The sequence below is a fragment of the Melanerpes formicivorus genome, unplaced genomic scaffold (genome assembly GCF_026170545.1).
Source record: "Melanerpes formicivorus ecotype bairdi unplaced genomic scaffold, bMelFor1.0.p_v2 SCAF_10, whole genome shotgun sequence".
Classification (NCBI taxonomy): domain Eukaryota; kingdom Metazoa; phylum Chordata; class Aves; order Piciformes; family Picidae; genus Melanerpes; species Melanerpes formicivorus.
The window spans coordinates 1,360,183-1,372,762 of NW_027142362.1; the positions used below are offsets into that span (position 1 = coordinate 1,360,183).

The 12,580-nt window shown below is 43.3% G+C and overlaps 1 protein-coding gene across 3 annotated transcripts in view; it reads left to right on the forward strand.

Annotated features, from left to right (window-relative positions):
* Positions 1–12,580, forward strand: part of IGF1R (insulin like growth factor 1 receptor) — a 182,843-nt gene that overhangs the window by 142,604 nt on the left and 27,659 nt on the right. For 2 of the 3 annotated variants that reach the window (XM_068143346.1, XM_068143348.1), the window contains exons 6-14: positions 9–223; positions 2,203–2,329; positions 3,493–3,731; positions 4,179–4,346; positions 4,545–4,749; positions 8,813–9,099; positions 10,652–10,788; positions 11,111–11,270; positions 12,308–12,413. In XM_068143346.1, the coding sequence (XP_067999447.1) occupies positions 9–223; positions 2,203–2,329; positions 3,493–3,731; positions 4,179–4,346; positions 4,545–4,749; positions 8,813–9,099; positions 10,652–10,788; positions 11,111–11,270; positions 12,308–12,413 (1,644 nt within the window). The remainder of the gene's footprint in view (positions 1–8; positions 224–2,202; positions 2,330–3,492; positions 3,732–4,178; positions 4,347–4,544; positions 4,750–8,812; positions 9,100–10,651; positions 10,789–11,110; positions 11,271–12,307; positions 12,414–12,580) is intronic. The other variant, XM_068143347.1, reaches the window with a different exon arrangement.

A 12,580-nucleotide genomic window follows, 5' to 3' on the forward strand; every position in this document is an offset into this window, starting at 1 on the left:
CCTTCTAGGAATTACTCCTTCTACGTGCTTGACAACCACAATCTTCAGCAGCTTTGGGACTGGAATCATCACAACTTGACGATCAAGGAGGGGAAAATGTACTTTGCGTTTAACCCTAAACTGTGCGTTTCTGAGATTTACCGCATGGAGGAAGTTTCGGGAACCAAGGGGCGACAGAGCAAAGGAGATATAAATCCAAGGAACAATGGGGAGAGAGCCTCTTGTAAGTAAATGAACAAAAAAAGGTTGAGGCAAACAGCATAAGAGGGTGTCAGAAAAAATCCCCCAACGTACTGCTGTGTCGGTGACCATTGCAGTGTTTAGAGTTTAGAAACTGCAGGAAGCTTTCAGCAGTTCTCCTTGTTCAGTTTTTAAGAGGAAGCTGTGAAAATATCTTCACTGGCTTGGGAAATTATGTGGTTACACAAGTCACTATCTCATCTGCAAAAACTATGTGGTGAGGATGACTGCTTTCCAAATAGCCTTTTTTTGGTGACAGTAGCAGCATGTAATAACAGAAACACACCTGGGACATGAGAAATACAATCGAGTGATCTGGTGTATCCACCAAGGAGCAGTTTCTCCATTTCCTTCACAAAGGTACATGCATCACTACAGGTATTTCCCTCTCTCAGATATTTGCTCTTCCTTGATGCTAAGAAGGTTCCATAAAGACCTCAACAAACTTTCTGATATGTTCAAGCTTCTTTTCAGCTCCTGCCACATACTGTGTCTTGTTGCTAGAAATGCTTGTTGTAAACTCACTTTCCTGTGCTTTGTTTCCAAGTGACTCACTGTGGAATTGAGATCACTGTACGGTGTTCTACAGTATTCCTAAAATTCAGTGTCCCTTCATTTAATTTTGGATTCTGCACTGGTCAGAGTTATTGGAAAGTCCTCTTTTGGCTTCAGTGGTCTGCACATCAGATCTCCAGGTGTAACCAACACGTGAAAATCAATATCTCATCTAGGAATTATGACAACAGAATGCTTACTAATTTGACCTCAGATTCTTAGAACTGACAAGGCATTTTTCCTTTGGACTATTTGTGGTGTTCTTGGAGCTGAGTAAATTGAAATGAATGTTGTGTATAAGTCAAGTCCTCTTGTTCTGAATGGTGCTTACAAAACGAGGACACGTGCTCTGCTGAATGTCTCTTTTGGCATGATGCGTAAATGCAGATGGCATAGATCCTTGTTGTAGGCACACTCCATTCTTTGCACATTCAATAGAGCAAAGGCTTGCAGTTCTGGAGGAGTTACAGACACACAGCCAGTCCTTACTACCACTGAGGCCTGTGCCAGCCGCTGCCTGTGTTTTTAAAACCCCATTACAGAAAGCTTTCTGACTGAGACGAGGAAAAGAATCAACAAAAGCTAAACTGACTTTGGAAAGATAGCACCAATAGCGCCAGTGTACGAGAGTGAAAACTCCTTTATTTTCAGAGCCTTCTGTGGAACATTAGAAACTAAGTCATAGTTTAGATTTAGAACACAATTTCTTCATCCAAGAATTAAGTTTTTTCAATGCTGTTTTATTTTGGGTTGGAAAGCTCAGTGAGTTGGTAGTGGAAAGCCATTAATTTCAAAGCTGCCGGCTTCCATCCAGCTCTGTTCAGAAGAGTAGCTAGAAACTGCTGCCATCAAATGGCTGTGCTGTATATGAGCTGAGTTTTGGAGTTCTTGGTCCAGCCTCTTATGAACAGAAATATAACCTCCTTTGTACTTTCCATGCTGTCAATTCCCCAGAAACACAAAAGCTGCTGAAAGTTGTCCTGGCAAGTGAGAATGCAGGGGCCAGTTACTGCTCTGCACATGCGTCGGAGCTGAGCGATGAGTTTGGTGCTTCTGAATCAGTCCTATGAATAAACAGAACTTTGACTCCTCACTCAGGGAGAGTCTGAAGTAGTTTTCAAGAGCCTTCTGATGATGCATTAGAAGGAAATCTGTTTCAGAAAATAATAATAACAACAAGTAGCTCCAGCATATTCTAAAATGATTGCCAAGGTCACTGCTTACTCGTGAGCACTCAGATGTAGTAGAATGAAATACAAAGCTCTACAGAGACAAAAGGCTGTTGGCGTGCTGTAGTATCACAAGCCCTGTGGGAAAGACTAATTAGCTAAAACTGATACCCAAGGAGCAGCAGAACTAATGGGTGATTTGATGCTAACTGTCATGTCCTGTCCTTTTTTATTGCAGGTGAAAGCCACATTCTGCGTTTTGTTTCCAACACTACGCTCAAGAATCGGATTAAGCTAACATGGGAACGGTATCGCCCTCCAGATTACAGAGATCTCATTAGCTTCACTGTTTACTACAAAGAAGCGTAAGTAGATGTCGTCAGAGAGTAACTGGGGCAGTCCAAGAGGGAGACAGTTCTGTTCTGACTAGTGGATATCTCACCCAATTTGCTTACTTCACCCTCAAGTCTCACATCTGCTCAAATTGTTTTCTTGGTGGAGCACAAGTCCCTGTTCAAGAGAGAATTATTTTGACTGGAGCCTACAAATGGATGCCAAATCCTCAGGAAGCCTCAGATGTGAAATAAAAATGAGATGGGTGGCTTGGCTGTTCTCAGGGCTCTTAATTTGGAGCTGTTTTAAGTTGCGTTGTGTTTACCGAGGTCTTTCCCTTCTCTAGTCATAGCAGTGACTGCAGAGTGTCACAGGTCAGGAGTTTGTTGTATCGCCTTCACAACTCGGCTGCTCAGGGTTTGGGGTTATTTGGATTGTTTTCTGTATTATTACCTCTTGATATGAAGGAGTGGGGCAGTTACTGGAGAGATCCTAGTTTCTTGGGAGGTGTCTGTGCCTTCACACATCCTTGTAGTGTCTCAGATTGAGAAGAGCAAACAAAAGAAGCAAGTGCAGTGATAACTCCCCAAGCAGCCTGGGGATGTGAAAGGGAGGTTCAGAGTGCTGGTAATGACCTATGGAGCAAGGCTCTGAGACAAGTGTACATGTCCAGCATTGCTTGAAAATGAGTATCATGGTGACAGTGTACTGTGCTGCTAGAAACTCAGTGCTGAATGAGCCTGTAGTAATTCATAACAAGAACAGTACTTTATGTGCAACAGAATTATTTGGCGCTCCAAAAGCCTGTTGGACTGGTCATGATCAGCAGTGGAAGTTGGTTTCTCTTTAGTAAGATACGCAGCCACTATCAGTAACTGGTTCTGGTTGCTGCTGTTTCATGTGTCTGTAGCTAAATTCTAAATAAGTATGAGGCCTTGCACTGTCTGTTTTGCGTTACAAAAGATAAATGCAGTGCTCTCCTGGGGAAGTTTGCCTTACTGCCATTGACTGAAAGTAAGACCTGCAGCTAAAGCTGAACTTCTGTAGTGCTTGAAAATAAAACTAAATCCAATTCTGCTATGGGAAAAAGTTTTATTTGTTTCATTGAGCAAGGTTGAAGTGAGACAGTCTCATGAATGACAGCCTTCAGAAGAAAATAACCACTTGGTACTATGTTGTTCCTTTAATATTTCAGGCCATTCAAAAATGTGACAGAGTATGATGGGCAAGATGCTTGTGGCTCCAATAGCTGGAACATGGTGGACGTTGACTTGCCACCAAACAAAGAGAACAATCCTGGCATTCTCCTGCAGGGATTGAAACCTTGGACTCAATATGCCATTTATGTCAAGGCTGTTACTCTCACAATGATGGAGAACCATCACATTCATGGAGCAAAGAGTGAGATTGTGTATATACGAACCAATGCTTCAGGTGAGGTGCTGGGCTCTTGTGCAAGCGCTTTGCTGGTTGCATTATGATGCAAGTTCTGCTGTTAGTACAGAACCTGAAGTGATGTGCAGGAAGCTAGAAAGTTTCAGTGATGTCAAAAGCAAAATTAAGAATGAAATGAAAACTTGTTGGCTGCTCAGGCATTGTCTTACATTGGAAACGTAGGGGATTTGGGGATTTCAGACTGTATTCTATTGACAGAGGTAAATGTAAGTGCAGTTTCCAGTCAGGACTGTGTGTGGTTGCAGTTGAGCCCTCAATAGCTGCTGTTAGTGGGGCTGAAGGGGGAAATCTTGTTTTTGAAATCGCATGTTTTCCCTTCCACTGTAGAAATGGATTGGGATCAACTTCAAAAGCTTACATCAGCAAACATCGTAGAACTCTCTAGATTTAAACACCTTTCTTCTCTTTCCCTTTTTTCTCCTCCAGTGCCATCCATTCCCTTGGATGTTATTTCAGCATCCAACTCCTCATCCCAACTGATTGTGAAATGGAATCCTCCATCTCTTCCCAATGGCAACCTCTCGTACTACATGGTACGATGGCAGCAGCAACCTCAGGACAGTTACCTGTACAGACACAATTACTGCTCCAAAGGTAGGAAAACAGGATGTGATTGTGCTGAACGGGGCTCTGACTCTTACCTGTCAGTGTGCTTCACTGAGAAGAGTTAAAAGCCTTCGTAACTCTTTTGTGAGTAGCAACAAGCAGGAGGGAATAGGTAAGCATGTTCTGTTGCTGCGTGTTTAACAGGCAGAGAGCAGAAACAAACCTTCTCTCTGCTGTTCTTCTCAGATAAAGTCCCAATTCGAAGATATGCTGATGGGACCATTGACACAGAAGAAGCTACTGAACCCACCAAGCCAGAGGGCTGCGGAGGAGAAAAAGGACCTTGTTGTGCTTGTCCCAAGACAGAGGCAGAAAAGCAGGCTGAGAAGGAGGAAGCAGAATACCGGAAAGTCTTTGAGAACTTCCTCCACAACTCCATCTTTGTTCCCAGGTAATGGATTTTGGATACTTTTTCTTTGTAAGTGATAATAATTATTTCTTTCTTCAACATTTCCTAGATCTGAGGCTTCCTGAACATGAAAACATTTGTAGGTATCACCTGAAATGCAAACATTTTGCCTTTCCCTCTCTGTGAGACAATCCACTGCCTTACTCTGCCATTTCTCCTATTTTCTCGGTCAGTTTTAGCTAATAGTAAGGGTTCTTACCTATTCTGTTCAAGGATGCGATGGTTTCCTTTCAGGGTCAAGAGTCACTTGAGGAGCTTTGTCTATAAGGGTTTCAGAGATGAGCAACATGTGGCAGACAAAGGGTTTCTGATGTGATCTTTCCCTAAATAGCCATGAAGTGCTTGTGTTCCTGACTGAAAGATGTATTTACCTCTGAAATTGAGGGTGTAGTCACCTCACAGAACTGAAACTGGTCTTCCTTCCTCATTGCACTAATTGCAAAGGGCATATTAGTTCCTTGGGTCTGTGCTGCAGAGAAGTGTTAAGCATGCCCACTCTGCCAGGAGAAACACTACCACTCGCACACTAAGTGGAACAGTGACGATTTTGTGCTGCAACATAGAGTGGATACTACTGAATTAATTGGTGATTTTGATCCATGAGTTTCCAATTTATCTTCCATGTAAGCTGCTCTTACTTTAGATAATTGGATCCTGGGGCACACCACACGGTCTATAGCTGTTATGTCACAGTCTATAAGCACTCAGATCTGATTCATGCGTGTTACCTGATCTTCTCTATTGGCAGGTGAAGTTCATGGTGAAGTCCTGTGTTTGAGAACTCTCAAGTGTGTCATTACTGCTTATTAAAACTGGTTTATGTCACTCAGGAATGTGTTGGATTGACTTGTTTGGGGTTGGGCCTGTGATATGTGCAGAGCTTCTCAGCTTTACCCAAAAAATGAAGAACTAAATACTTGCCTCTCTTTGGAAGTGCCAAGTGTTGTATCTGAGACATTTAGCATTTGTGGTTGGACTCATGCAGTGTTTCCATACTGGTAATAACAACCAGCAGCGAAGATGAGGTCGAGGGAAGTAACAGCCACCATGGCTGGCCAGGGTGTAATCCCTGAGCAGTGTGAAATCTTCTCAATGTGATGTGATCCTGGACTATATGAAATAGCAAAGCAAGGAGTTTTGAAAGGTGTGAGTCTAGTCTAAACCACTTGCAAGTCTGTTGCAAACGACTTCATTTCACCAAAGCTTTGACATTAGAATGTGTTGTCTTCTCCTAATTTTCTTGCATTGCCCTCCACCCAAAGGAAACTCACAGAGCCTTGAACTCAGACACTTTCAAACTGACCAGTTCACAAAGGATTTTCAGATAAAGGCAGGAGGCTCAGAAACAGCTGCATAGCTAAGCATCTTTAAATAGAGACTGTATGTCATGGAAATTAAAGATTATGAGCTAGTGAGACACCTCCATGGGACAAACCTAAGCAGCTTGTTACTTGTCCATGTCTTGTCTTTTCTTTCCCTTTCCCAAGGGAGAGGTTAATTAATGTGTTAATGCAAGCCTCAATAGTAGTAGTTGTTCCTGATGTCCTACCTGTGTCTAGGATATTATGAAAGAGATGCAGCTTGTAGTACAGCCTGAAAATGTTTGACTGGGTAGTTTTAAGTTGTTTTTAAAGCAGCCTCTCGATGTGGTCATGTGTGAAACTTCTGAATGACCCCCTGTGTACTACTGCAGTGGTGAGCTGGATGTCAAACCGTAGGGCTCGGGTTACTCCTGAAGAGATGCTCACAACCATGGGAGGATGAGTTATCTTCAAGTATTTTGGTTCTCTAATGAGCAGGATGAGATGGAGTCTGTGTAGTAGAAGGTATCTGAGGAGTAACATTAAAATTGCCATGAAGTATGAAGAGTTAGCTTCTATGTTGTGACCCACATCTTTAGGTTCTTTCACATTTCAATTTGATGTCATTGTTACAGTGTTAATTTTAATTTACTACCGGCATTTGTCTTCCTGTCTGCCACAGAACAGATGAATTGTCTTGTTTTCCTCTCTAGAACTTTCCGTACTTCCTTAGATGCTTCTTTTTTCCCCTTTTCTGTGCCTTTCATGAAAGCAGGAAGCTGCTTGAGCAAAAGGCAGTGTTGTTAACTCTGTGTTTCGTGTTTGCCGTGTGGTCATCCTGCAGGTCTTTTTTGTCTTCCTGATATGACTGTAGTTTTCACTACCAAATTTTGTATTGTTTTATCTTCTTCCCCAAAGGGGAAGGGCTAAGACTGTACTCACTCCACCAGATACCATCAAAGACTTGACACTGTCTGCATCCTATAAAAGCAGTGGTAGATGAAGTGGTGTTTTGGGGTGTTGCATGGACACGTGCTTTTGTGGTTGATGGAAAAGAAACGGGGTTTTTGCTGCTTTTGTCATAAGATCAGTTCATGCCAGGCATCCCCTGTGCCTTTAGCAGTCCAAAAGTTTGTTGTTTCCAATGAGTTCAAGTAGTAAATGCAAGATAAATAGGTTTAGTAACTTTCTAGCTACTAGTGTAGAGGAGGCACACGTGCTTACCTCTCCTGTGCAATCCCCCCACGCCCCCCTGACGAGTTCAAACATTTGCCTCTATGTTGCTTGAAACAATTTCTCGGTGACTTAGGAATTTTTATCCTTGTCTATATTTCTGTGCTGTGGTTTACATGGCGTCTGAGACTGTCAAAATGACTGCTCAAGACATAGTAAAAGGATTTTGGAAAATTTTGTAGTGAACTCCTAAACAAAAAAATTTTCATCCACCCTCTTGCCAGAAGATTTCAAACCCAAGTCAGCCTGGTTTTGTCTCTCTCTGCAGCATTCTGTTTTGTGGCAGTATATTTGACAGCAAATTATATTCTCCTGTTGAGTCATCTTTCTTCCTGCTGTTGTGTGTTTGAAGGAGGCCCTTATTTGTCTGGCTTGTAACTCACTCTCTGATAGTAATGTGTCAGACTTCCTTTGCCCTTGAAAACTCTTGGACTGACCAGGTGCTGAATGGGCCCTGGTGATTTCAGGTGGGATAGGTTTTGTAGTGTGACTGTCCTTACATTCTTCTTTAACTCCCTTGGTGCATGGCTTTCCAGACATGAGTGGTCCTGCAGGCTTCAGAGACCAGGACAGCAGTAGCTGGGAAGGCCAGCTTGTCCTGTGTCATTAGTGTCTTGTGCAGAGCAGCCTTAGATTTGATACAAGACCGAGTGAGAAGTCTAACGTATGGCACTGTGCACTTGGTAGCCAATGCCCTCTAAATGTTTATAAGAATGTTTTCACGTTGATGCCTGTGCTGATGCCAGGCCTGCCCGCTGGGACAGTTTTGTAGGCTTGAGAGAAGAGTAGCAGTGTTTCTCTAAGTACTGAAGTGTTTAACTCTGCATGAATTCCATGCAGATGCCTGTAAGGCAAAGCAAAGTTGCTCAATGAACTCTTTGCTGGACACGATATTAGTTCTGTGCTTTCTTATACAGGAGGATTGTTCCTTTGCAGAGCTTTTGTTTGGGTGAGAGAAGGAGAGATATACAAATTACCACACGTTAGTGGTGGTTGATGTTTGTGGTCTTCAGCAATGCGTTCAAAGTTCATTCAAGTTTCATTGTAAGAGAAGAGAGAGTTAGGCCTGTTGAGAGCTGGCTTGGCTTTGCCAGTGCAGCAACCTTCCAAACAGATTTTCCCCTGACCTTTTCAACCTTTAACATCAGATTTTAATTTTAGGTGTCAACGTTGCTGTCCCTAAATGCAAACCTGGGATGCTGATTGAATAACAGTGAAGCCATTTCTTGCTGTTATATTATGTGAGGTCAGGAGTTTGAACATTTGTCTTGGGGTACAGCGAGAGCTTCAGAGTTTGGTTTCTGACCAGAACAGAGAGCAATGACTTGTGCTGATGTGCTGCACGTTCAGATTAAGAGACAGCTTTGCTCACGTTTCACAGTTTCCTTTATTTAGCCTTTTCAACAGCAGAGTTTTAGCTGTTTTGCCAAGGGTTTTCCACGTTTTTCCAGAGCTGGAGGAGAAGTGGATTTTCTCTAAAGAGACCTTTTCTGTGCCCGTTTGCTCCACAGACCAGATCGGAAGCGGAGGGACGTGTTCCGAATCGCAAATGCCACTTTGGCCACTCGAAACAGGAACACGACCGGGGCAGATCACTTCTCCAATGCTTCTGATGCGGAAGAGAATGAGGTGGAATACCCATTCTTTGAGACCAAAGTGGACGGCAAGGAGAGAACCGTCATCTCCCATCTCCAGCCTTTTACTCTTTACCGCATCGATATTCACAGCTGCAACCATGAAGCTGACACACTCGGTTGTAGTGCTTCCAACTTTGTCTTTGCAAGAACCATGCCTTCAGGTAATGCTCTCACAAGCATTGTAAAGCTTGTTTTGTTGTCTGGGGAGAGACCGGTCTCAGGGAGGACAGAGTCTCCGAAAACACTTAGAAAAACATAGGGGTCTAGTGAAAATTTTGTGCAAGAAAAGAAATTAAAGCTATATATAAAAGTCCTTGGCTGGTCCTCTGTGTGTATTGGGTGATGTGTTTTGAGGCTGCTCTGGTCTGGAGAAGGATTGAAGTGTGTGCACTGACTACAGAGGACATTGTGAGACAATCTGTTTCCCAGCCATGTAGGTGAAAGCCACAGACATGGGGTTTGAAAGGTTTGACCCTTCAGTTCCCGGTATGCTGAATGGAGACAGGGGAACATTTCTCTGCTAATGTTTAGTTTTGCTGTGTTCCCTCTGAGCTGTTTGCAGATGTTAAGAGTTTTGGTGGTGGGAATGTTTGCCAAATGTTTCTTCTGTGATGGAATGACCATGCATTTGTCCAGCCTGGAAACAGGAGTTGCTTTGTTGCCCCATCTACAGTACTTCAAACAGGAAGCATTCAATGTTGTACGCGTGCTTGGGCCTTTTACAGGTTGTGTTTCTTCTGAGAAGTGCAGAGATGATTTTAGTGTAAGCTCATACGCATCCAGCATATCAGCCTTCAGCACATCTCTGGAAATATTTGATGCAGAATGGTGGCAATTTTGTTTTGTTTCTGAAAGGAAAGAAAATACGGGAATCTGTACGATCAGGAGAAAGGAAATCAGTGTTCCCAGATTTTTAGCACATGGGTCTGAAAATTAAAGGCATAACAATAATGTTTTCTTCTAAACCTAACAATTGTGTTTTTTAACAAACTGGCCTCTCTTCTTGAGCTGAACCAGCCTTCATATTCCTGTTAACCTTTGAACAAAGCACACAATTGCCAGGAACGAATGGGGGATAAAGCGGTTCCTGAACCGCCTCTGAGGCTTGGACTCCTCTGGCTTCCTAAGGGTGGATGTTATCATAGTATCACAGTATCGGTCAGGGTTGGAAGGGACCACAAGGATCATCTAGTTCCAACCCCCCTGCCATGGGCAGGGACACCCCACACTAGATCAGCCTGGCCAGAGCCTCATCCAGCCTGGGCTTAAACACCTCCAGGGCCGGGGCCCCAACCAATGTTGTGAGGCAGGGATGTTTGTGGGGCAGATCGTGTGCATTCACAGCCACTTGCAGACAGGTAGCTGTTCACAGCCTTTTGGTGGGAATAGCTGTCTGCACTGTTGTGGTGTAATGGGAAGTCTGGAAGGTGGAACCAGATGCTGATAAACAGGTTTTTTGGCATACAGAGCACAGTGACTAACGCAGAGCTCAGACCTGGTGAAGCTGTCTGCATACACTGCTCTTCTGGCAGCCAGCAGTTGCTGATCCCTCCAGCAGGCCCCTAGCCAATACACTTGTCTCTGGATCTTTGAATAGCAGTGCAATGGTCGGATACCTAAAGATTAGTGCAGACCTTTTGTTTTCCTCAGTTGTTGCCTAAGTTGCTGCTTCAGTAGTAGGTTCTTCTCACATCACCTGTAAATATTTTACAGAGGGAGCAGATAACATTCCAGGAACAGTAACGTGGGAAGCAAAAGAAGAGAATACCATCCACCTGAAATGGTCAGAGCCTGCCAACCCAAATGGGTTGATTCTAATGTATGAAATCAAATATGGTCAGCACGGAGAGGTGAGAATTTGACGTTTCTCTGCTTGGAGTTACTTCCTGTAACTCTTAATTCACAAAATGGGATCTTTCTTAAGGCACTTCTGTGCAGTGCTGCAGACCGAACGCAGCCGCTGTGATTTCAGGCATGCAGCACCAGCCAGCAAGCCATTGCTTTGTTTGGTTTATTTCAACAGCATCTCCTTAAGGTGGTTGAAGCAAAACTGATCAGTTGGGGCTCTTAGTTCTAAACATCAACTTCTCCTGCAGCTATACAGTTTTCTTAAGGGTGAAAGAATGTGAAGGTGTCGACATGAACTGTAAATTGTTTTGTTTTCTCTCTTAGGAGAAGCGGGAATGTGTTTCCAGACAGGAATACAAGAAGCTTGGAGGAGCTAAACTAACTCACCTGAACCCTGGAAACTATTCTGCTAGAGTTCAGGCCACATCATTAGCTGGAAACGGGTCATGGACTGAGCCAGTCTCTTTCTACGTGCAACCCAAATGTAAGATGGATGTTTGTTGGCTGTGCCAAACCAGGGGACTGTTGTCATTTTAATGACTCCTCAAGTCTATGTGTGTAACTGGGTGTATGAGCCTCTTGGCTCTACTCCTTTTAGTTGCTGATGCTTCTTTGGAAACTCTGTTCCATTTTTTTGGCAAGAGTTGAGAACCAGGAGGTGTATCTGAAGTGCAGTCCTTTCCTTGTGTGCACTGTGTATATATATGAGAGGTGCAGCTAGATAGTGAGTGTGCAGAGCACATCACTGTGGCTTCCTGTACAGCTCTGTTGGGAGTGTAATGCCAGCCATACAACATGGAGTTGGATTGTACAGAACCTGTGGCAATAAGGAAAACCTGCTTTAAATGGCAAAATAGTTCAAGAAGCAAACAATTTGTGCAGATTTTTGTCAGTCAGGTTTAAGTATGAAGACGGTTTTTCATATGAAGTGTTCCAAGTGGCATTTGGTACAGATAACACCCTGCTGACAGGGTGGTGCTGGTCCTGACAATGGGGATATATTATTGTTGTGGAGAGCACCACTGTAGAGGTCACAGAGACCCTCTCAAGAGCTTTGGCATTAAGGTGTAGAGCAGATGCATTCCCAGAAAACTGCAGCTCCGTCCTTTATTCCTTTTTGATTTGCTGATGGAAGAACTTTGAAGAACTTGAAGATCACTGTGTATGTGTTCCAAATATAAGCATGAGCAATTGCAAGGTGAACAAAAGGTGGGAAAAGTGAGTATGCAAGTGAACAATTACATATTGTTCACTGAGGAATGCAAGTCCTTAAGCACGACTTGTGAAAACAAACCCCAGACAGATACTGTTTTGTACAAAATTAATGCTTTTCACTCTCTCTTTTCTTGTTCCACTCATCTGCAGTCAGGGAGTGTTCCTGAGTAGATTTTTCCACATCAGACAAGAAAATGAGCACTTTGATTTCTTCCCTGTATGGAAATACACTGAGTGGGTTTTGAATGTTTCTTTGTTAATGGAGGTTTATAAACGCTGATAAACTTGTTTTCCTGTTGGTTGCAGCAGCACACTATGGAAACTTCCTGCACTTGGTAATTGTGCTCCCTATTGCATTCCTGCTCATCATCGGGGGATTTCTGATAATGCTGTATGTCTTTAACAAAAAGAGGTGAGATGCTTATGCTCGTGGTTAAATCTGCAAGAGAGGGGAGGTGATTTTCAAATCTGCACCCATGGAGCAAGTCAGAAGTTAGAGAGAGATGGTTCAGAGGAGTCGGAAAGCTAAAGCAGATTCTGTCTTGCTGGTCTGTAAAAGGAGGGAGGTGGTTTGGAGAT